Source organism: Equus caballus, chromosome 21 (genome assembly GCF_041296265.1).
Source record: "Equus caballus isolate H_3958 breed thoroughbred chromosome 21, TB-T2T, whole genome shotgun sequence".
NCBI classification, from domain to species: domain Eukaryota; kingdom Metazoa; phylum Chordata; class Mammalia; order Perissodactyla; family Equidae; genus Equus; species Equus caballus.
Window position 1 is genome coordinate 46,902,399 of NC_091704.1, and position 25,788 is coordinate 46,928,186.

General features: G+C 45.1%; 1 protein-coding gene across 1 annotated transcript in view; it reads left to right on the forward strand.

Annotated features, from left to right (window-relative positions):
- MTMR12 (myotubularin related protein 12) overlaps positions 1 to 8,543 on the forward strand; it is a 70,349-nt gene extending 61,806 nt beyond the window's left edge. Inside the window, exons 14-16 of the mRNA XM_023625797.2 lie at positions 1,299 to 1,466; positions 2,434 to 2,595; positions 5,609 to 8,543. Coding sequence (XP_023481565.2) covers positions 1,299 to 1,466; positions 2,434 to 2,595; positions 5,609 to 6,178 — 900 coding nt within the window. The 3' untranslated portion in view covers positions 6,179 to 8,543. The remainder of the gene's footprint in view (positions 1 to 1,298; positions 1,467 to 2,433; positions 2,596 to 5,608) is intronic.
- Positions 8,544 to 25,788: the final 17,245 nt, after the last annotated feature.

Here is a 25,788-nt window from a genome sequence, read left to right on the forward strand (position 1 = left end):
CCTTTCGAGCTGAATGGAAATCACCACCTTTCAATCTTGGAATGGACCTTGCCTTTCTGAGAAACTGATTTGAGAGGTTGATGGGACTCAAATAACATGATAGGCAGAGAGCTGATACTGTGTGAGGAAGAGTGTGCTTTTGCATATCTTGAGAAAACGAGGACTGATGGACACCATGTCTAGTGGAGAAAGAGTCCAAGAGAAGATCTGATCTGCTGTTCCCTCAGCCCTTGGAGAAGGCGCCCATGGTTTCTGAGCCCGTTCCCCTACCTGCAGAGGGAGGTTCAGATATTTCCCACTCCATCTAATGGTATTGAGCATAGAATGAGGTGTGAAATAAAGTTGCTATGTAAAGGTTTCTCAGCATCTCAACATTGACATATTGGAGTTTTGAAGGAAAATCGGTGGTCTAATTTGTGGTATAATTGACGTAGCACTGGACTTCAATTCAAGAGCTGGGTTCTCAGCTCATGTGTCTCTGTGAGCTGTGCGTGCAACCTTGGCCAGCCTCTGTAAAGGGGAGACTGCGCGTAGCCTGTCCTGTCCACCTGATGGGGTCACTGGTGATTCAAGAAGGATAAGCACTTTGTAAATGACAAAGCTCCCTAGAAAACTCCTCTCTCTCCTAATAAAGGGCTTGCCTCTAGGTGGCTAATAAAGTGGGCTATCAGTTAAGAAAAATTGTGAAAAAAATGTCAGAAACTCATTTTTGCTGCTTCTGCCTTCTCTCCTGTCCTCTTTGTCTTCTGGGCCATTGTAGGGGGTGGAGAAGGGAGCCCTCTCCATCTAGCCCAGACTCCAGGACCAAGCCCTGACTTTAGTTAGCGTGTGGGCAGGCAATGGGTTGGCGGTTTTTTCCTCCACAATTTTTTATTGACAAAATTCCAAATAATTGAGCACAGTTTTTTGTAATACTGTGCTACTAACAGGAAGAATGGAATTCTTTTGGGGGGAGATAACATTTCCTTTAATTGGGGTTTAGAGTTAGTGCTCCTTGTCATCAAAATGAGTTGCAAATGCTCATCTGTCAATGCTGATCGATGAGATTTGACATGTTTCATCATGGAAATGTCTTTCACACAGTTAGGTACTGCCAAGTACTGATATTAATCCATTAATGTGGCTTCAATTGAGCGTATTTATCTCTTGGAACAGGATAGAGTCTACTGTGTTTCCCAGAGAATATCGTGCTCAGAAGTGTTTATTCCACGGCTGTTGAGATGGCTGCCCCTGAACTTGGGACAGCCCACGTTGGACTCTTGGTGCCGCTCAGTAACGCCTGTCTTGTTTTCACGTAGGTTCCTGTGTTCCTGCTTTTCTTAGATTGTGTCTGGCAGCTGGTGCACCAGCATCCCCCGGCATTTGAATTCACGGAGACTTACCTGACTGTTTTGTCAGATAGCCTTTACATACCTATTTTTAGCACCTTCTTCTTCAATTCGCCTCATCAAAAAGATACTAACATGGTAAGAGTCCCTCTTAGGAACCTGTGTATTGAAGGAGCCATGTCTCACAAGTAGGATGCAATAAGATGAACGATAAAAATGGTATTTATTTAACACTGACAGTATACTAGACCCTATTCTGAGTGTTTTCTGTGTATTGATATTTAATCCTCATGGCACCCTGTGGGGTCTGTATTATTATTATCCCTGAGGAGCTGAGGCACAGAGAGGATAAGTAACTTGCCCAAGCTCACACAGTAAATATTGGAGCTGGGAGCAAGTGTTGGAGCTGGGGAATTAAGCAAAATTAAAAGCTGTCCTTTGTGAAGACAGTCAGCCTTCTCTCCCATGTTCCTGATGCCTGGAGTTCCTCAGAAGAGAAAGGAGACAAGGCAGAGCAGGGGAGCTGGGCCTGCACCTTCCATCTTAAACCCCTTGAGCCTCTCTTGAGCCTCTCCTGCTCCCGGCGGTTAACTCCCTCCCTGATCTCAGTGCTCTGAGCAGCCTTCAGCGGCCTCAGGGTTGGCTTAGCTGGCCCCCCTGGAGGGATTTCACCAAATCCAAGTGGGAAACACAGAACCTGGGCTTCCAGTCACACAGCCCTGGTTTCAGATCCCAGCCCTGCCACTCACCAGCTTCATGACCTCAGGCAATTCACTTCAGTGTTCTGAGCCTCAGTTTCCTCAAATGTAAATTGGAAAAATAACAGCGGCCTCACAAGGTTGTTGTGAAAGTGCCCAGCACAGTGGCTGACATATGGCCTGTTGGAAAAATAACCTGACCTTCTCTCCCCACCCTTAACCGCCACCCCGCCCCCCCCCCAGCCTTTCATGAACAAGCACTGATGGCCGCAGCCTTTAGGATGCAGTGCTCCTGAACGCTCAGTCTCAGGGCAGCATGGGGCCTTTCTGGAGCCCGCCTCGCAGTGTTGTGTTTGCTTTCCTCAGCCCTCCCTGGGAGCCATCGTGACCTGTGCTTGTTTTGGCAGGGTAGGGAAAGCCAGGATATACAAGGCAAGCCTTTGAATCTGCTCACCGTGTGGGATTGGTCTGTGCAGTTTGAGCCGAAAGCCCAGACGTTGCTCAAAAACCCTCTTTATGTGGAAAAGCCGAAACTGGACAAAGGCCAGCGGAAAGGAATGCGGTTCAAAGTAAGATGTGCACATGTCTGACACCCTTCGTCTGCCCAGAGATCCCTATGTATGTAAGGATGAAAGGTACACGTGGATTCTGGAAACAGTCTGCAGAGTTGAGATTTGTGACGGGCAGATTGTCAGGGCCCACGAGAGTCCTTTGCTTTCAGCCCATCAGCCTTTGCCCTGTTGAGGCATGGCCATTTGCTGAGTGTCACTGGGGTGCTGCTGTCCAGTAGTCGTGCTGCGTGGGCTCCTGCGTCTCCCCTGCCTGCGTGTATGGTCAGTAGAGTGAGAGGAACATTGTGTGGGCTTTGCACCATCTGTAGCAGTTCATGTCTTCAATAGCGAGACCTTTCTCCATGAGATGACCTGTAACTTTTTCTGTCAAGGCCCACACAGTCCTGCTCTATCCTTGTGGCACAGGAGCAGACACAGACAGTACGTAAGCGAGTGGGCATGGCAGTGTTCCTGTGTTTACGAACACAGGCACCAAGCCAGATTTGCCCCGCGGGCTGCAGTTTGCTGATCTGTGCTATAAACCGCAAATCTCGAATTATTTGGGTTTCCCTTCAAATACTTGTTCTTGATTTTACTAGTTGTTAAAACTCCAAAGTTCCCTAAATGATACATGATTTACATCGCAATTCCTAACTCTGTCTCCTGGCCTGGAATCTCTCCCACACAGACCTCCCAAAGGTGAGAGCAGTGGTGGTAAATCCCAAGTCAGTATGTGTCTCTGCCTTCTTCACCACTGTACTTCTGATCCCGCCTGCCCTTGAGGGGTTCCAGGGAGCCTGCCAGTTCTGGCATGGAGGCGGCTCCTTTCTAAAGAGGCTTGGGGACCCAGGCGAGGAAAGCTAGCGCTCGCAGAAGGTGCCGGCTGCTGAACAACTTAGAACTGCTGCTTTGCCCTTTCAAGGGTCCTCAGGCCTTGGGTGGGTATTTCCTCTCCCAGTTCAACCTCTTTCCTGCCAGCTGAACCAGAACTGCCCTGAGCTCCGGAACAGCTTGGCCAGAAGGCAGTTTTTCTTCAGTGTGCTGTGCCCCCTGGTGGCTGCATGCACACATCTCGCCTGGACAGAACGGCCCCAGGCCGGAGGAGAGGCAAAGGCCTAACGCCTTATTTTACATGGGAGGAAACCAAGGCTCCACCTTCTAAGACTGGGTTTCATTTCTTGCCCAGACCCGTTTTTCTAAATGTCCCTTCTCCCTGTAGGTAGGAGCAGATGGCCTAGGTTCCTGGAGCTGACCCATGGGAGAGGTTTGAGCTGAAGGGTTGGAGAATCTCAGATTGTATTAGTGAAAGCAGAGTTGGGCTGGGGCAGTGAGGAATTGTGAAGCGTTTGGGTTAGAAGACCCGATGTGGACAGATGGCATTGGAGATGGTCTGTAGACACTGAAGAAGCTGTGGCTGGCCGCTCTGTGAATTACCGTGGGAGGCCACGAGCCTGCTCAGGCGTGTGGTCTCATCTGTGGCCATAGCACCCTGAACGCGCCCCATCTCATCTCATCAGATGTGTGGTCTCAACCTCAGCCCCAGGCCTTGACCAGGCTCTGGCACGGGGCACTGCTCCCACCTGGCCCGTCTTGAATGCTCCCTTCACTTAGGAGATTGAGAGAAGGGCCTTCCACGACACTAGAGTTCTGTTAGGAGCTCAGGCTCTGGAGCCAGGCTGTCTGTGTATGAAGCCACCTCTGCACTTGGTAGCTCGTGCCTTTGCCACATCACTTAACCTGTGTGCCTTAGTTTCCTCCTTTGTAAAATGGTGACTTTGATGTATGGAGAGCACTGAGCACAGAAGCTGCAGGCAGGAAACACTCAGTGACTCAGCTTCCACCTGCATTCCCTGGTCCTCTGCCACACCTTCCTCCCCTGGATCACCAGAGAGAAGAGAGGCCTCTGACTCCTGGCCTTTGGCTTTCCCATCCCCAGGTGGAAAGTCAAAATCCTGGTCATCTCTAAGTTGTGGTATTGTGGATGGTTTTGCTTTCTTCTTTATATTTTTATTGTAACTCTATATTCCATTATAAGAAAGTATTTCTTTAATAAAGAATCCTTTCCTTTCTTTTTTTTTTACAAGGAAGAACCACTAGCAGAAAGATGTTAGAGAGTTATAAGGCTAGCCTGAAAATAAAATTTTTATCTGTTCTTACTTTGAATGGTCATCTGAGGAGCAAAAGAGTTGGGGAGAAACAGCTTCTCCTCACATTTTTACCTTCTCCTTTGGGCACTGGGGATTCTTAGTAACCTTCTGACCACTTACCTCATCTTCACAAGCCTTTCACAGTACATGCCAAGGTGCAACAGCTTGCTCTGGCTGCAGGTAGAATTACTGAGGAGGAAAGAAATGGAAATGCGCTCACGTTTTTCTCCTCCCTGCAGCTTGTCAGACAAGAACATCTGGTCAACTTAGCCAGTTCTTCAAATTCCTTTTGCTCCCACCTGTCTCTTTGTCCAGAAGAATCTTTGTGACTTAGACTTCAACTCCTGCTGGATGCCTGACGAGCTATAAAGTTATTTCATTAAAGGGATGGGACCTTCAGGTAGTCGGCCCTGCTTCCTCACGGGTGTGGAGAGTGTTATAGAAGCTAGCACTCTCAAGTTCTCAAAGAAGAAACATTTTGCTCCCTTCAAAGAATGAATAAGCCTCACCCCAAACTCCCCTAGATTATCAACCTGTCTTAAGTTAAGCTTGTTCTTGAAAAGTATGTAGTGCCCTCTGGTGCCCCTGTGACAGAGGAGAAGGGAATTGAACGTCACAACTTGCCTTTCTGCACAGCTCCATTGCACCTGGTTTCACCCATTCGTTTATTATTACCATGTGCATCTCACGTTTGCATCATGGAATAAACACAAATCCCCCTTCCTCTCTGTATGTTACAGCATTTTAATGAATTTGCGTTCACATGGCAATTCTGATGTTGCATGACTGTTGTTAAGGCTGGATTGTGCCCCTTTTTTGATGGGAACGACTGTAATTGTGCTCTCAGTTTAACCAGAGATTTTTATTTGTGTTTTCTCTCAAAGCATCAACGACAGCTTTCCTTGCCACTCACCCAGTCTAAATCATCTCCCAAAAGAGGATTTTTCAGGGAAGAAACGGATCACTTAATTAAAAACCTTCTGGGCAAGAGAATTAGCAAACTAATTAATTCTTCTGATGAGCTGCAAGACAACTTTCGAGAGTTCTATGACAGCTGGCATAGCAAGCCCACTGACTACCACGGCCTGCTGTTGCCTCACATCGAGGGGCCGGAGATCAAAGTCTGGGCCCAGCGCTACCTGCGTTGGATTCCAGAAGCCCAAATCCTGGGCGGTGGCAGAGTGGCCACCATGAGCAAACTCTTGGAAATGATGGAGGAAGTACAGAGTTTACAAGAGAAAATCGACGAGAGACACCACGGCCAGGTGGCCCTCCAGGCGGAGGCCTCCTCCCTGCTGCGGGCCTCTGCCCGGCTGTCCTCTCTGTTCCCTTTCGCTCTGCTTCAGCGACATTCCTCCAAGCCGGTCTTGCCCACCAGCGGCTGGAAAGCTCTGGGAGATGAAGAAGATTTGGCCAAACGCGAAGATGAGTCTGTGGATCTAGGGGATTTGTGACTCGTCTGTTCAGTGGTTGTGAAAGAGGAGTGCTGAAGCCTGGGACGGTAGTCAAACGCATCTGGTGTTTGGATTGGTGTGTCGGCTGAAGCACACTGCTGGGAGGGAGGGCCCGCCTCCAGTGCTCCACTGAGCGAGGCTGGGCCTTTGGGAAAAGAGCTGGTTCTCATTTTTTTTTTTTTTTGTGGTCCTGAAAGACTATGCAATTAAAATCATATCTCTAGTATTATTAATTGAAAGTAACTACTACTTGACCCATAATGGAATGGTGGCCGTTGTCTGATGCGTGCGTATCATACAGAACCCGCAGTCGCCTGTTTACTACTAGAAAGGGCTTTGGTAAGATGTTCTTGGACTCGATACTTTCTTCAGAGCTTTTCTGTGCCAAGATAATTTATCCAATCATGGGGAGTAGTGTCTCTCTAACCCATCTGAGTTTGGAGCGAGTTGTGCTTTATGTGACGTGTGCATGGTGAATTGAAAGATTCGAATAGAGGTATTAAGATGTGTGGAATTCATTTAAACAAACCATAGAATTTTTCCTTTCTACGTCCTCTTCCCCATAAAAGGCTGGGGAAACTCCACCCAGGTCACCCATCCTGCCGTGTCAGACCATCCTCCCTCCTGCGTAGACTGTGTCACTTTTCGGAGTGGATGCGTTAGCCAACCCCACCGCCCTTTGGCGCGTGCTGACAGCTCCAGGTCTTTCTCTGGCCCGCTCCTTACCCCTGGCCGCCATCCCTCTGCTCCCCATCTTGGTGCACATAGTCCCAGGATCCTGCTACTAAACCTGTTGGTCGAACTGGGGGAATCTCTGGTTTGCCCAGACCAGCTTCTGTTCTCTCGGAGGCTCGCAGTGTGTGAAAGCAATTGCTGTGCCTTTTTCTAACAGCGTGCCGAGGCTTCGGGGCATTTGTGACCAGTCCTCTGCAGCAGCCCCTCACATGGTTGCCTCGAATTCTCTCTTACCCTCCAGACTAATGAGTAGCGTCGCTTTTGAACGTGGCTTCGTAGGGAAGCAGTTAAGCGTAAATGTCAGAAGTGACAGTTATCACATAGTACCTCAGCGATTTAAAAAGCCATAGAAGAAACTTGACTATGCCTGGTGACCTTCTTGGATCTGCTGTCTAGATGATATCTATTTTTAAATGCGGGAAAGTACACTTTGTAAGGACCAGTTTTTTCATTCTTAGTGGAACCTTGTTAAATCTCGCAAAAGGAAGGGAAAAAAAATCTCACGTTAGAATGTTTCCTATGGAATGTTTGCCTTTTATATCTCCCTTTCTTCTCCGTATAGATCCCAATTTGAATATAACATGTTTAGAAAAACTTTCAGTTGCTCAAGGGCAAGAAGAAATTTTGAAACTGTTAACAAAGAAGTTTCTCAGTTTGCACTGAATCATCTTTTGTACGTACAAGAAATTGCTTTGCTCTTCTCCGCGCTCCATGTCACACAGGAGCTGGGTTGGTCTGTCAAGATGACAGGGGCTGCGGGGGGGCCAGGATCCTGCACTGGGCCAGCCCGTGTCCGGTCTCAATTGCCTCAAGAGTCTCAGCAGTGAGGTGAGTGTTAGGCTTGCGGTAGGGAACTTCGGAGTACACTAGTTCACTAGCTACCTTCACGCACATTCTGTGGGCCTTCTTAAACTAGCACTAACCTCCACTCACTTCTCCACCCCGTTGCCTCCCCAATACACTATGGAGCTGACTATTTTTGTTACCGTATTATAACGTGAATATTTATACAGTAGCCTCTTCAGTCTTAGGATCTTAGTAATTTTCATTCCAAAAATGCCCGGTGTGATGCTTTACACTCCACAAAGTATGGTTTAAAGGCACAAGGTCATGGCCTTTGTCATAGCAGTTGAATGTGCATTGAAATATTTTTCTATGATTTTTTTTTAATTACAATAGAAAAATAAGTAAGCTGTTGTAACATGTAAGGTCATGGCAATTTATGTATTTATATTTGAAATCAGATTTCTATAAACTTGTATTTGTGTACAGAGTTCTCAGTGGGTTTATATATTGTGACATTTATATTCAAGATTGAGACGTGGATTATGCTTAACAGGAAAAGCTGAAATGAGACCATTTACTTTGTTTAAAATGCTGCACTGTGCAAGTTTGGAAATGTACATTAATTTACTGTATATAATATCTTGAGTTTGTTTATACCTCCAAGTTTTTACACTGAAGATAAATTACCTTTAATTACATTCAAAACTTTTTTTTAAAGGGAATAAGCTGTTGGGCTAAGTCTGTATAAATGTGCTTTTTATTTTCTGGATGTACAATGAAAGTTTATACTTGTATCTCACTGCGTCATATCTGATTGCAGAAATTAAAGCACAATTTACAAGCAGTGCTGTATCTGGTGTGGTTGATAAAGCACATGGAGTGATTACTTTCATTCCTTCAGGAAATGTTTTTAAGCGTGTCCCGGGTGCCAGGCAGTGTCCTAGGAGATGTGAGCAGGTCAAAGCTCTGCTCTCTTGGAGCTTTCTTGTGCGCGGGCGCGTGCGTGCGTGTGTGTGTGTGCGCGCATGTGGGTGGTTGGGTGGTTGGTTGGTAGTGGGAAATCAATAAACAAATATTTAAAATTTCAGGTGGTGATAAAATGCTGTGAAGAAAAATGAAATAAGGTGTGAGCCCTGTAAGGGTGACTAAAGGAAAAGGGTTTTTAAAATCCCTAGAATTAAGTATTACTGCCTCTGCTTTTATAGGGGTACATAAAATGAGAATTCTACTGTTTTGTCACTGGAAGAGATCTGTGCGCAGTTAAGCCATGAAAGAGAAAAGGGGTTGTTTTTTCCTTCCAGAGAAGATAAGCAAGCTAGCACTGAGTGAGTTGGGGTTTGAGGAGAGGATTTCGTTTTGTTTAACACTAGTGACAAATAGAAATGGCAAGCAGTAGGATATATTGAAGTATATGAGGAAGCCATTTGGTGTAAACCCAATTCGGCCTGACTTTGTTTTTCCAAAAGAGCCTGACGTGGCCATCGAGCATGCATTGTATATCTGCTTTAAACGTTTACCATGGCAAGAACAAATCGCCTTAAGATAAAGGTGCAATTTCCCCCCACATTGGCATTTCCTTAAGGATAAGCATCCTTCCTTAGGCTAGGAACTGACTGCTGCGCTCACCTTTGACCACCCAAACAACAGACCTGCCATGCCACCCTGCTGTGTCCACCAAGACAGCAGACCTACCTGCTCTGTCCATCAAGCGCTGTGCCGACAGAGCAGTCTTGTGACTATTGTGGGAGGGACATTTCAATCATATGTGAAACAACCTGTTTGGGGGTATATAACCACTCTGTATACCTCACTTCTTTGGTGCCCTTTCTTCCTTCGGGAAGAAAGGCCCTGGGCCATGGTCCTCACGTTTTAGCTCAGAATAAACTCACCCAAATTTTCATCTATAGATTAGTTATGGATTATTTTCGACACTAGATTGAGACCTGTCGCTTGTGTTTCTTGGGAGAAAGTCCATTTCTTTAACCTTTCCTCCTGGCAGCCCTCTCCTTTCCGTCAGGACGAGAGAAGGCGTCCCCCTCCTCTGCCTGCCCCCACTGTATGGCACAAAGCCAGCTCTGAGACATCACTGGAACTTAAGTCCTCACTGCTACCACATTCTTTCACATGTTGCAGTTCTTTGATATTTGTATTAAATTCCCAAGTAGTCCTTATGACCCTATAGATGAGCAGACTCTAGTCCTGTTTTCCATATTTAACGGCTCTTGACCCTTTGGTGGCCTCAGCTGTCTTGTTTCTGATTTTGCCTGTTTCCAGGTGTGGATGGGGGTAGGGTAAGAGTAAGGCAGGGGCGAGGGGGTAGGGGGCACTTCTGTGCCCTCGTGTCACCTACTGTCCTGGAAGGGGCAGCAGGGGCAGCAGGAGCCTCCACTACAGCCTGTTTTCTGAGCTCCTCCTGTGATGGTGGTCAAAGTTACTCAACCAGGAGAGTCTCCTCAGCCATGCTGCTGCCCACTGGGGCTCTCGGGCATCTATGAAGCTGACCCTGGGGCAGGACCCCTGCTTCGCCCCACAGGAGGGTCAAGGTCTCTAGTGACCATGGCCTTCCACAGATGCCCTCCCAACAACCTCCCCAACACACACAGCCAGTGTATATACTGCCCTTAAAAGAAGATTAGGATGGGGGCCGTGCATTCCCGTATAACCAGGGATGTGTGCAAGTGTTTACACTTGAGTGTGTGGACAAACAGGCCAGCCGTGGGCAATGCAAAATGCCTGTTTCAAATGCCGTTTATATACTCAAGAGGAAAGGAATTTGTTGGAGTGGTGGTTTTGTGTCTTTAAAAACACAAACATCTCAGCCTGTTTTGTGGTTCAGGCACAGGTTCTTTTTTCTTCTTAATCCTTCTGTTGCATTGTCTGCCTTTAGCAATTGAAGGATATGAAGTGTATAATCACGTGGAAATACACACAGTAAGCTTTTTGGCCTTCTTTAAAAAGAAACACTACAGTTTTGCTAACCAGTCTAGTTTTTGTTAAGCAGTTACTATTTTTTAAATTTAGATTTGAGTATTACTTTTACTAACGGCTGTGTGGCTTTTTTTTTTTTTTTTTTTTTTGAAATCTTGACTGGAAGACTTTTTAAATTATCATCTTCGCAGAGGTCTGGGGCCAGGTGAATGTAGTGCTCATTTGTCACCAGCACTGAAAGGACAGAACATGTGCTCATTCCTGAGTGGGAAGGAATGCGGATGGGCCACATTTTATTCCTCTCACTGACCCTGAGGACTGCCGCTTGAAATGCTACTGCAGTAGCCTCAAGGAGAACTGAACACAGCCCTTCCCCAAACTATGTGGGGTGGAAAACCATCAGTAGACTTTGCCTGGAGTAGGGGCAGGGATGGGCTGGGAAGGGCCATGAGGGAATGTTCTGGAATGATGGTGGCATTCTGTATCTTGATAAGGGTTTGGGTTATACAGGTGTATGCCACAACTCAGCAAACATACATTTAAGATTTGTACATTTTATTGTATTTAACTTTTACATTAAAAGAAAATACTAAGCAAATATTGAACTCTAGTTAATGATATTCCCACAAATTATTTACGAGGATGTGGACTGTTGTCTGCAGTTTACTTTGAATGGCACCAACAATCAGATGGATTAATGGATGGATGGAGGGATGGGCATGGCTAGATATATGATAAATCAAGTAAAACACCAGTGAGATGATCAAGAGCTCGGCACATGGGAGCATAGGTCTCCACATAACATCCTTTAAACTGCTATGTTGAAAACTTTTCATAATAAATTGTTGGAAAAAAGTCTTAAATCCTTCAAGAATTATTTATAAACACGAAAAAGGGGGCTGGCCCAGTGACGCAGCAGTTAAGTTCACGCGTTCCGCTTCTCGGCATCCCGGGATTCGCAGGTTCGGATCCCAAGTGCAGACATGGCACCACTTGGCAAAAGCCATGCTGTGGCAGGCGTCTCACGTATAAGGTGGAGGAAGATGGGCATGGCTGTTAGCTCAGGGCCTGTCTTCCTCAGCAAAAAGAGGAGGATTGGCAGTAGTTAGCTCAGGGCTAATCTTCCTCAAAAAAAAAAAAAAAACCACAAAAGTATAGGGAGTACATCAGTCCCTTATGGGAAAGAGAAATCCTGTCCTTAGCAAACTACCTGGCCAGCGCAAGGATATAATGGAACTTGGAGAAGGAACTAGACCGTTTATGTTCCCCATCCCGTCTTTCATCCCCCTTTTCCATTTCCGTTGTCTTTCTGCGTCATCATTTTCTCTTGCCTGGATTGTTATTATAAGCTCCTTTCTCTGCCTTTGGTCCCTTTCCTCTTGCTATGTAGCTCATAAACTGCTGCCGATGAATCTTCCTAAAGTAGTCATGTCATTGTTTGGCTCGAAAACTTTTTAATAGATGCATCCATTAAATGGACGGATGCAGTAACTTAAGTCAAAAAGAGGAATTGTGTGTGTGTGAAGGTTGAGGTCATAGATGCTGTTGGATCTCAGTACCTGAAACCCGTGGAGTCTTTTCGGAGTGGTATTTGCTGCTCTTGCTCTGCACAACCACTTTCTCATCTTTCCAGTCAATGAAATGGGACGAAACTTCCACAGGAACGCTTTTTTTTTTAAGAGACAGTCAGATTGAAGCTGGAATCTTGGTCCTCATTCCAAATTCTGGGGGAAGAGAGTCTGCGCCAGCCAGCTTTGAGGCAAGGTCTTCACGTCGCACTAGAGCTGTTCCCACTCGCTCTGAGTCATGTATGCATGGCTTCCTAGTGCCCAGTGCAAAAGACTTGCCCAGTGCAAAGACTGACGGCTACTAACTGCTCACTATTTGTGACGCAGTCATCTTTCTGGCAGATCCTCAAAGTTTGTAACAATATGAATGTCACATTTTTGTATTTCTCTAAATTAACGCTGGCACGGGCCCCCATCAGAGGCCGTGTAGTGCAGTGGTTAAAGATCTGAGCTCTCTGGAGCCAGACTGCCTGAGTCTGAACCCCTGCTTTGCAACTTAGGAACTGTGGGACTTGGGCAAAGGAGTTAGCATCCCTCTGTCTCAGTTTCCTCATCTGTAAAATGGCAGTGTTCATAGAACTCAGCTCACTGGAGTGTTGGAAGGTTAAAGATAAGTTCCTTCTAAGTGCCCATCACATAGTAAATGCTCAATAAATGTTAACTGTTATGGTGTATGTGGTCTTTCAAATACTTCATGTAAACAGAGGGATTGGTGTGCGTAGATTAACTTTATTCTCCACCCCAGGAGCAGTTAGCATTTGAAATACCCTAAACAGGGAATCCAAGTTTCAAAGGTGGCTGTATAAGCACTTTAAATGTTTTCAAAATCTACCCCTGAGGGTTTGTTGAGCAGCACAAGGAATATTAAAAATCATCTTTCATGGGCCCCCCGGTGGCGCAGCAGTTAAGTGCGCACGTGCCAGTTCAGTGGCCCGGGTTTCGCCAGTTCGGATCCCGGGTGTGGACATGGCACCACTTGGCAAAAGCCATGCTGTGGTAGGCGTCCCACATATAAAGTAGAGGAAGATGGGCATGGATGTTAGCTCAGGGCCAGTCTTCCTCAGCAAAAAGAGGAGGCTTGGCAGCAGATGTTAGCTCAGGGCTAGTCTTCCTCAAAAAAAAAAAAATCAGCTTTCAATGGTGAAATGAGTAAGTACTTGAGAGATGTGGTTGGCTGGAAATGGCGTTGAGGCCCCATCCTCAGACCTACAAGATATAAATATCCATCAAGTCCAGCAGTGTACACACTTTGGAGCAGAGCACGAGGTCTAAAAACTCCATTGGTCCTCCACATCACCTGATGGACCATAGGGTTAATTCGTTCTGCTCTCTCATTGCGTCTATCTTGGGAGTGAAACTTTGATGCAAAGTACTGGGTAGAGGCCTGAGCACAGAGAGAGGGTCTTCCCCCACAACCTAAGAACAGGAAATACGATTCTTTGGTGCTATTAATAAATATTCACACATCTGGTAGACTTGGTCCAAGGCTGGCTTTCATTGTATATCACCATCTGCTAAAGAGGTTGTAGTGATGGTGGCAGAGAGCTATAGCCCCCGCTGACTTCTGACTTCCAGAAGCTACTGCCATTTACCAGAAGAACGTCACAATTGCTGAATGGCCAAATTGACTTAGGTCAATTCATGACATCCCCCCAGATTTACTGGAAATTCAGTCATTATATATAGTTAGATTTACTGGATATTCAGTCGTAGTTACCGAGCTAGAGGGACTCCTCCTTCATTCTTTAGAGCTCTCTGGGAGTCTTAGGGTATATGAAGTCTGTCTATGACCTTCAGTCCATCTTGGCTGCTGCCTAAGGTCTGTCCATCTTAGTTTGCATTCCCCTGGTAGCCGACTCTGAGACGAAGATTGGGGTGCAAGTAGTTTATTTGGCCAGGGATCCAGGCAGCTCTGAACAAGTGGGAAAGTAGGACAGGAGGGAAAACAGTCGAGTGCATTAAAAGCAAGGTATCGCTGTGGGCAGCAGGGGCTCAGTCCTGCTGAGGACCCTCCGAGAGATCATATGAATTTGGGGGAACCTCTCTCATCTCGCCTTTCTCACTCAGCATCGTCCTGTGGATAGAAGTTCCTCTAAATCAGGTGGTAGAGTTCCAGTGCGTCCTTCCCTAACAGCGCTCAGACAGCGTCACAGCAGGCTGTGCAGCCGCCCCTTCAAGCCCCTTCCTTGCTGAAGCTTTTGGCTCTCACCGACCTCAAGATCACTTCCCCGATTTCTCCCCAGCTTCCAAATGTGGGACCGTCTGTGCCTGCCGTCTTCATAAAGGGGTGCTATTTCTGTATCCTCAGAGCCTGTGAGCATGTATGAATACCCTTCCTTTTTCTACCAGGAGGCTGAGTTTCATCCCGCCTCAGAGCCTCTGGTCACAGGGCCTGATTTCCCAGAATTCTTGAACATTCGACCCACCCTGTGCCTTGCCTCACAGGAAATGGCAAAATTAACCAGACGATTATGGGATTCAATCCTTACTGTAAAGTTGAAATTTTTATAAAATAAAATCAAATAAAAATAATTGCAGTGTTTTCCATTCACATAGCACCGCTACGTTCGTTATCCGATTTCAAGAACCCCTGCCAACCCTTTGAAACGCAGTGACATCCTCAAACGAGCAGCCCCACCTGAAGGTCCTCCACACAACGGAGCGCTGGGAAAGGACACGAAGAATTCAAGAAATAAATGTTTTGTGATTTTTTTTAAAAAAATGAGTTAAAAGCCAAGAAATTAAACAGCCTCTGTTTATAGTAGGTGGTAAGACAAACGTAACATAACACATACCATATCCTGCCTTTGCGTGGCCCTTTTGATGTATAGTTCTGTGTGAGGAGATTCAAAATTTGTCGGTTTTCTTCGCAAGAGCATAACACATGCCGGGGAATAAGGGCTCAGTGTGCTGTCAGGACAAGGAGAACCTATCCCGGACTGACTCAGGCAGAAAGGAGCCAAGTTGTCCAGACAAAGGGCAACTTAGACACGCGAATTCCAGCATGACGCTCACGGCTGCTCAGTCCAGAGGACAGTCCTGTGGCTTGTCCCAACCGCCCAGTTTTGGCCACCTCTCTACTTAGACCGGGTGGTTGAGGGTATCTGTGACTCACAGAGAGCACAGGCTGAGTAGAAGGAAGCTGTCCTCCAGCTGTGAGTTTCTTTTTTTTTTTATTTTTGGTAACAGCTTTATTGAGATGTAATTCACATACCATACAATTCACCCATTTAAGGAGTACAATACAGTAGTTTTCACATGTTCACAGTTGTGCAGCCATCACCACAATCAATTATAGAACATTTTCCTCAACTCAAAAAGAAGCCCATACTCTATTTATTTTTATTTTTTTGCTGAGGAAGATTCACCCTGAGCTAACATCTATGCCAGTCTTCCTCCATTTTGTATGTGGGATGCCTCTACAGCATGGCCATGCTGAAGGCTGTGGTGTAGGTCGCACCCAGGATTTGAACCCAGGCTACTGAAGCAGAGCGTGCCAAAATTAACCACTTGGCCACGGGGCGGCCCCTAAACCCATACTCTTTGCCTATCAGTCCCCAACCCCTCATGTTCCCCCAGCCTTAGGCAACCACTAATCTATCTGTCTCTATATATTTGCTTATTCTGGATATTTCATATAAATGGAATCACGTATGTGGTCTTCTGTAATTGCTTTTTCCACTTCCTCCACCAGCATCGTGTTTTCAAGGTTCATCCACATTGTAGCATGTATCAGAACTTCGTTCATTTGGATGGCCTCATAATCACCTCTTGTATGTATATACCACATTTGGTTTATCCGTTCTTCAGTCTGGGCATTTGGATTGTTTCCATCTTTGGCTATTATGAATAGCGCTGTTATGAACATTTGTGTGCGAGTTTTTGTGTGGACGCATGTTTTCGTTTCTCTTGGGTATGTATCGAGGAGTGGAACGTCTGGGTCAAATAGTAGCTCTTTGTTTAACATGTTGAGGAACTGTTAGACTGTTTTCCGAAGTGGCTGCACCATTTTATATTCCCATGAGCAATGCCTGAGGCTTCCGATTTCTCCACGTCTCACCAGCACTTGTTAGTATCTGATTTTTGATTCTGTCTGTCCTAGTGGGTGTGACGTGGTATCCTTTGTATTTTTTATTTGCATTTCCCTAGTGACTGACTAAAGATATTGAGCATCTTTTCATGGGCTTGTTGGCCATTCGTCTATCTTCCTTGGAGTTGGAGAAATGTCTATTCAGATCCTTTGTTTATTTTTTAACCACGTGGTCTTTTTGAGTTGAGTTCTTTGTATATTCTAGATACAAGTCCCTTATCAGACATATGCTTTGAAAATATTCTCCTATTCTGTAGATTGGTTTTTTTTTTCACATTCTTTTTTTTTTCCCCCCAAAGATTGGCACCTGGGCTAACAACTGTTGCCAATCTTTTTTTTTTTTCTGCTTTATCTCCCCAAACCCCCCCTGTACATAGCTGTATATCTTAGTTGCAGGTCCTTCTAGCTGTGGGATGTGGGACGCTGCCTCAACGTGGCCTGACAAGCAGTGCCATGTCTGCACCCAGGATCCGAACACTGGGCTTGCCGCAGCGGAGCGAGCTAACTTAACCACTCGGCCACGGAGCCGGCCCCTTTTTCACATTCTTGATGTAGCTTTGCAGCACAAAGGTTTAATTTTGATGAAGTCCAATTTACTTATTTTTCTTTTGTTGTTTGTTTTTGGTGTATCATATCTAGGAATCCATTGCCAAATCCAAGATCACAAAGATTTACCCTTATGTTTTCTTATAAGAGTTTTACAGTTTTAGCTCTTAAAATTTGGATCTTTGATCCATTTGAGTTAATTTTTATATATGGTGTGAGGTAAGGGTCCAACTTCATTCTATTCCGTGTGGATATCCATGTGAGTTTCTTTTTGAGGCCTCTCTTCCATTCTAGATGCTGGCAGTTGAGGCTCATGGTAGCTAGAGGCATCCTGTGGGATACAGAAATGGTGTGCCCAGGCATTGTAACCAAGCTATCTAATTTTGACCCAGTAAATACATGTTGAAGAAACTAATTCAGGAGGAGATGAATTTAGACAATTTGGTCTCAGATTTGTTATATTATTATAAAAGACCGGCTTTATTATTTGTGAATAGAGCCATCACTGAAGATTAAATGGGCAGTTTTGCTAATAGAGGAGATAGGAAGGAAAACCCTCCCTAGCTCTGTGACGCTAGCTCTAATAGCATTGTTCAGAGAGGTTATGGCTCCTTGTCCACACTCCCCATCACCCCTGGCTTCGCATTGCCTTTATCCCACCATTTTTCCCTCTGTCCCTCCTGTTACAGTGGAAGACTGGCCTTCTTCTTCTTCTTCTTTTTATTTTGTGAAAAAGATTGGCCCTGAGCTAACATCTATTGCCAATATCCCTCTTTTTGCTTGAGGAAGATTGTTGCTTGGCTAACATCTGTACCAATCCTCCTCCAATTTTGTATGTGGGATGCCACCACCTCAGCATGTCCTGATGAGCAGTGTGTAGGTCTGCGCCCAGGATCTGACCCAGCAAACCCTGGGCTGCTAAAGCAGAGCACATGAACTTAACCACTACGCCACCAGACTGGCCTCCTTGGCCTTCTTCTGTCTGTGTGGCGTCCCTGCACCTGTGCCCTGGCTGCCATCACCTGTTATCTCTCAGGAACCTTTGTTCTCTATTATCTTCTGTCTCCCTGGGCCTTTAGTCATTACTGACCCTGCCCATCACTGTTTCAATGAGCCCTACTCTAGCTTATCTCAAAACAAACAAAACCGGTGCCTTGATCCTATTTTCCTCCTCAAACTATGTTCCCCACCCCATGCCCTGCCCTCTACCAGCCAGCTGAACTTCTTGAAAGAGTCATCTTCATTTAGGTTTTCGCTGTCCCGCCTCGCACTCCTCAGTCCGCTCCAATCTTCTGAGCCCATTCTCCCAAGGCCCCAGTGAGTTCCAAGCCACAAAACCCAAAGGACACTTTTCAGTTCTCATCTTGTCTATCAGTTGGGACTGAGCATGACAAGCCAAGAAGAAGGAGAGAATGGACTTTGGGAAGACTACCGTCAACATCTGCCTGACCTCGCTTGGCCCCTTCATTGGTTAGAACTATGGGCATTTCCTCCTTCTTGAAAGAGTTTCTTCCCTCGGGCTTGATGATGTTCTACTTTCTTAGTTTCCTTCCTACCCCTCTGGCTGTTCCTTCTTAGCCTCCGTGGGAGAAATTCTTTATTCTACCCTCCTTAGGTCTCTTCTCACTCAACGCTCTTCCTGGGTGATGCTATTTATTCTTATGGCTTTAATTACCTTGTAGACACAAATGACTGCTGAATCTTTATCTCCTTCTTTAACCCATATATGTATCAAGACTTGAATGTCTGCAAAGCACTGAAAATTCAACATGTCCAAAATTAAACTTGTTTTATTCTTTCCAAACTTGCTTCTCCTTCAGAATTCTGTCTTAATAAAATGACTGTACCATTCACTCAGTTGTCCAAACTAGAAAGCTGGGAGCTGTTCTAGATCTTGTTTCCCCTTACTCCCTGGCTCTGATTAACTCCAAAGGTCCAGTGACTCTTCTCTTCTGAGCCCTTCAACTTCTCTGCATCCCCACTGTCACTACTCTGGTCTTAACCAGCATGGGCAGTCACCTGGAATCCTCTATCAATGTCTCTGATCTCATTTTTCCACCTGTTTCTCTCCAATCTGATCCCCACTGTGCAGCCTGAATCTTTCTAAAATGCCATTCAGATCAGGTCACTTACTCACATACAATTCTTTAAGGCCTTCTCATTGCCTTAGAATAAAGATGCAAATCCTTACCCCTCATACAGGCGCTCCATGACCTGGCCCCTGCCAGCCTCCACATGGTAAAATCAACGATCAGAAAAGGTCTGAGAAAGAATCCCAGGACAGAAGACATGAACACATTGTTTAGCAGTCCATTTGAAGGCATGTAAAGCTGCTCTCATGCTAAGACAATTTAATCAGGCCTTGGCTATGACCTGCATACTTTATTGCAACTTTTGTATTAACTTAATGCTAGTTTTATTATGAAATATTTTATCTATTCTGAAACCTTATCTAGGATTAATTTGCGTCTCTTTTCTCTTGCAGTAAGTAACAAGAGGGAAATCTGAAATACCTATTTGTTAACTGGATGTTACATATAAATATTTGAGTATTTTAAAAGCGGTCCATGACAACTCAGTAGCAAAAAAACTAATAACCCAATTAAAAAATGGGCAAAGGACTGGAATAGACGTTTCTCCAGAGAAGACTTATACATGGCCAACAAGTGTATGAATAGGTGTGCAGTGTCACTAATCATCAAGGAAATGCAAATCAAAACCACAAAGAGATGCCTCACACCTGTCAGGATAACTGTTGTCAAAAAAACAAAGACAACAGGTGTTGGTGAAAATGTGGTGAAATTGGAATCCTTGCACACTGTTGGTGGAAATGAAAAATGGTACAGCTACTGTGGAAAACAGTACGGGTTTTCCTCAAAAAAATAAAAATAGAGGGGGCTGGCCCCGTGGCCGAGTGGTTAAGTTCGCGCACTCCGCTGCAGGCAGCCCAGTGTTTCGTTGGTTCGAATCCTGGGCGCGGACATGGCACTGCTCATCAGACCACGCTGAGGCAGCGTCCCACATGCCACAACTAGAAGAACCCACAACGAAGAATACACAACTATGTACCGGGGGGGCTTTGGGGAGAAAAAGGAAAAAATAAAATCTTTAAAAATAAAAAAATAAATAAATAAATAAAAATAGAGCTACCATATGATTTAGCAATCCTGCTTCTGAGTATCCAAAAGAATTGAAGTCAGGATCATGCAGAGATATTGGCACCTATGTTCATTGCCGCATTATTCACAATAGCCAAGCTGTGGAAAGACTCTAAATGTCTGTTGACAGATGAACGAACTAAAATGCTATTCAGCCTTAAAAAGAGAAGGAAATTCTGCAATACGGATATGACAGTAAGGATGAATGTTGAGGACATAATGCTAAGTGAAATAAGCCAGTCCCAGCAAGACAAATACTTAGATGAGGCATCTAAAATAGTCACAGTCATAGAATTTGAGTGGAATGGTGGTTGCCAGGCGCTGGGGGGAGGGAGAGATGGGGAGTTTCTAATCAATGGACGGAAAGTTTCAGTGAAGCAAGATGAGTAAGCTCTAGAGATCTGCGGTACAACATGGTACCTACAGTCAACAGTGCTGAACGGGGTACTTAAAAATTTGTTAGGAGAGTAGAACTCATGTTGTGTTCTTGCCACAAAAAAAAGTAGTCCGCCTAACATGCGCAGCACGATGCCTGTTGGATAGTGAGTGCTCAGTGAATGTTGACTGTCCTGTTCTTTTCTAGAACTGCTTCCCTGTGTTTGGCTAAATGGTGAAGGGCTTTTACCAATCATCAGGTTTCCAAGGACGTGACTTTATGCCGTGGCCTTATTCTTTCTCCCGTTTCACAGAAATCAGTAAATCTCCCCTCCCTCTTAACAGACGTCCTTCTTTCCTGTTAATTACATCATGGATCGTGTGCTCAGAAATGGATCAAATCAAACTGAATTCTTCTTTGCACTCATACCACATGAATATATTTATTAAAATCTCATGAACGTGAAATTGTCATAGCGTCATGAAAATGATATTTTTGAAAAATATATTGACGCAAGAAAATGCCCACAATATAATCCTTAAGTGAAAAAAGCATGAATTTAAAACTCCTGTCAAAATTCTAATTTTGGGGCCGGCCTGGTGGCGCAGCGGTTAAGTGCACACATTCCGCTTTGGCGGCCTGGGGTTTGCTGGTTCAGACCTTGGGTGCAGACATGGCACTGCTTGGCAAGCCATGCTGTGGTACGCATCCCACATATAAAGTAGAGGAAGATGGGCACGATGTTAGCTCAGGGCCAGTCTTCCTCAGCAAAAAGAGGAGGATTGGCAGTACTTGACTCAGGGCTAATCTTCCTCAAAAAAAAGAAATCTAATTTCATTTACGTAGATGCATAGAAAAGTGGCAGGAAAAATATTCCAAAATGTTAGGAGAAATTCTCTCAAAGTAGTAGAATTATTGGTCATTTTCTGTTTTCGTTATCTTTTAAAAAATTTGACATTTGTTTCTATAATGAACTTGTGAATTAGTTAGGTTTTCCCCTCTTTGGTTGCCAGGGACAGAAACCCAAGTCAAATACACTTTACCCAAAGGGGCAAGGTATCATGAGGATCCTGTTCTGTCTCAGGAACGCAATGACAGGAAAGCAGCCAGACCTCAGCAATTACTGGAAGCAGAAATGCAAATACAGCCTGTGTTCTTTCTCCATCTCAGTGGCTTTTTCTCAGTGTGTCTGCTTCGTTTCCTCCCTACTTTCTCTCTGGACCAATTTTCTCTGGTCTGAGTGAGAGAAAATATGGTCCTTGAAAGCCCCTGACTTCATAGTTTATGGTCCTGGGATTCTTGAGAAAGACTAGAATTCACCTGTTTCTAGATCCAACTTTCCAGGTAAGGATTGAAAGTGTCCCAGCTCGGATAAGTGCGCCACCCTGGACCACTCACCTGCAGACGGGGCAGAATCACGGTGCACTAACATGGTGCCCTCTGTGGTAATCATGTGGATGGAGTGTGTGTGTGTGTGTAGCCCGGGGTTGGGGCGGGGGGGAGAGACTGAAGAGAAGAATACTAGGCAGTTGTTTCCAGAAGGAAAGGAGCTCTGTATTTACAAAGCAATAATCTTCACAACAATATAGCATTTTATTAAAATTAGAAAAAAGGATATGTTATTTTTTAAATCTCATAAATTCTTTTCAGTAACTCATAAATCAGCGCTGACTTATCCCTTTCATTTTCAAACAGCTTAAACTCATTCTCTACTAGCTATCTCAGAAATTCTTTCTACTAGTCATTAACCCATAAAATGTAGATTATCTGCTTCAACTCTGTCATTTTAGAGAGGATAAACTCAAGCCTAGAGGGGTGACATGACTTGCTAAACTCCCCCCGGGGGTTTCGCAGAGCATCTGTTGGAACTTCTTGTCCATTGCATTTCTTCTCCCCTGCCAAACCACCCATCCTTCTTAAGTCCTCTCTACATCTGTGCTTGTGTCCCTCAGACTATTCAGAACAGAGTCCTGAAAGTATAGCAAACCTGACAGTCCGTGGCATTGGTACTCTATGCAGCTGCATTTCCTAGACCCAGGCACTCATGGGGAAACTTTGAGTCTTGTCCTGCATAATTAGTTCGAACTCAATGACATTCAGTAGAGCGTGGGTAGGGCAAAGAGCTTTCAAGGACATACTGGAGAGGAGATAGGCATGTTCTGAGGGAGCGGAGCCTCCTGCCTCCAAATGTTACATCGTTGATCTGGGAGTCTAAATACCTGAACACATCCAAACGAGATTGCTGTAAAAGGTTCCCCACCCCTACCCCATTATATATTTGTTTAAAAATATGCACACCATTGTATTAGTGGAAAGATACAGGGTGTGCTTGAAGTATGAATTGTCAGGACTGGTTTGACTAGTTTGGCCATATCGCATGGCCTAATCCATCTAATGGCAGGATGATAAGAACACTAATGGGCAGTATGGCAGGCAGGCTCTAAAATGGCTCCCAGTGGTCACATCCTTGTTAATCTTCTCTCCTGCAGTATGAGCTGGACTTAGTGACTCTCTTCTAACAACTAGGGTATGGCAAAAGTGATTAGATTATAAAAGATTGTGACTTACATCTCTCTCTCTCTCTCCTTTTCTCACATTTGGAGGCCTTGGTTTGGGGAAAGCAACCTGCCATTTTATGAGCTGTCCTATGGAGAGGTCCACATGGCAAGAAACTGACATCTTTGACTAAGAGCCACTGAGCACCTGAGGTCAGCCAACAGCCACATGAGTGATCTTGGATCAGCTCTTCCCCCTGTTGAACACTGAGGTGACTACAGCCCCACTAGAAACCCTGACTGCAGTCTTGTAAGAGACCCTGAGCCGGAGGACCCAGCCAAGCCATGCCCAGATTCCTGACCTACCGGAGCTATGAAATAACTTTAAAAATTTTGTTGTTTTAAGCTACTAAATTTGGGGATAATTCGTTAGGAAGCAATAGTTGGCTAATACACTCAGTCCAAGCTACGTCGTGTTGAGAACATGTCATAAATTTCATGACATAAAGGCTACTTGCTGCTGAGCTGAAGACATTCTAGGTGCACAAGCTAAAAGAGAAATTTCACGAGGAAACACCTCACAAGAGCTGGCAGATCTTTCTAAGAGAGCTGTGACTACCAAGCTGGTGTAAGTAATTTTGCCACCATCTGATTAGCAGATCACCAAGGATTTCCTAATAAAAACTGTTATATATTTTCACTTTTGGATGATGCTTTTGGGAACAAGGCTCTGTTTTTAGGAAATGGGTGTGCACTACAAGTTCTGATTTTTTTGGTCACTAAAATTAAGTAAATACTTATGAATCTAAATCACTGAACATTTAGGACAATGGATTTCCCCATTTTCAGCTAACATAGTTGTTTTTGATCCATGGTAGCATAATGTAGTGATCAATAGTACAGATTATGAACCCAAACTGCATAGGTTCCATTTGTGGCTCCATGAGTTACTAGCTCTGTGACTTTGAGAGTCATTTAATCTCTCTTTACCTCAGTTTCTCAGTCTGGAGAATGGGGATGATAGTGGTATCTACCTCACGGGGATTTTATGAGGATGGCGTGAGTTAATAAGTATAAAGCAATTCAAATGGTGTGTAGCATATAGTTAGTGCAATAACAGCATTTGCATGCTAGGAGGAGGCTGGAGAGGGCTCTGAGCGAACCAGTTTGCAGTATATGCCCCAGGAACGTTGCACCGTGATGTGAAAGTTACTGAAGGAAATGCTCCCCCTCTAAATGCCGGGCAGACTATGACCCAACAGTTTCTACAGGATATAAGCTGTGTTTTGTCTGATTCAAACTGTTGGAAAAATATGGTGGCTACTACTTTAAACAATTAATGGATGTGTGTTTTTCTCCGTGCAATGCTTTATTCCTACAGCATCAAAAAGGCCATTGCAAGTAGCAAAAGCAGGGCTCTGAAGAATTCGGGGCACACACATGCATTCCCACCCCAACCACTCTTGACTAAAGATCCTCTGGTTGGAAAGAGTCAGCGGAGAGCAAGGCTGGAGTCCAGCAGCCTGCTCCCTACCCCTAGTTCTTGAGTTCCTTGAATGTGTGCAGAAGAACGTTAGGACCCCACTCCCACAACACTGATTTGGGGAATCTGAAAGTAGAGGGGACCAATGTCCCTCCCTGTCTGTAGCCCTGGGAAGAGGACGTTTCATAGAACTCCCCAAGCCCATCGAGGGGCTGGTAGAGTGGACCAAATGGGAAGAGAGGCCCGAAGGAGTCTGGAGTGGCAGAGGAGAAGAGCAAGATAGTTCCCATGCTGCTGTGTACTGTTTGTCTATATTCATCTGTTGAAATCCTAATCCCCACTGTGATGTTATTGGGAGTGGGGGCCTTTGGGGGTGATTAGGTCATGAGGGTGGAGCCCTCATGATTGAGATTGGTTCCCTTATAAAAGAGACCAAAGAGAGCTCCCTCCCCACTTCCACCATGTGAGGACACAGCGAGAAGACTGCTGTGAAACCCAGAACCAGACGCTGAATCTGCTGGCGCCTTAATCTTGGATTTCCCAGCCTCCAGAACTGTGAGAAATAGATTTCTGTTGTTCGTAAATATCTCTGTTATATCAACCCAAATGGACTAAGACATGTACCCTCAAGAGAGGTCTGGGGAAGCTAAGAAAGAGGGTCAAGGGATCTGAGGGGTCTTGTGTAGGAAGGAGACACACAGTTGCAAAGGCCAGGATGGAGCCACCTTCTGTTCCCACGGTCACGTCTTTTTTTTTTTTGAGGAAGATTAGCCCTGAGCTAACATCTGTGCCCATCTTCCTCTACTTTATATGTGGGACGCCTCCCACAGCATGGCTTGCCAGGCGGTGCCATGTCTCTACCCGGGATCCGAACTGGGATCTGAAGGGGCCGCCGAGAAGTGGACCATGCGCTCTTAACCGCTGCACCACCGGGCCGGACCCCGTGGTCACATCTTGATCTGGTTTAAGATTATCTTCCCCTGGAGCCTAGATACAACTCTGGGAACAAGTGGGAAACTCCCACATAGACTGAGAATATCCTGAATTGACATTTCAGCCCAAATTAACCAGGATTAAGTTTTCAGACAAAGGCAGAAGGAAGGCTTTAGATAGAAATTAAGTCCAATTATAGATAGACAAGTTTATATCTCTGCACACCTAAATTTGTATCCTGTATAAGAAACTGGCCAGCTTTACTTAGTCATACAAGTTGAAATATGGTTTGAAAAAACATAAAATTATATCATGAAATTTTCATTACGTATGAGGTTAAAAAACTCAGATTAGCATTTCTTCATGAGGCCACCCCTACTGGCCTCATGCAAGGATTTGGTTCAAGGCTGGGTCAGCGGATATTTCCCTGAAATATCATCAACATTTCTAAACACACATTTCCACCCAATAACTGATCTCATTTACGGCAACAATCTCTCTTGAACTAACAT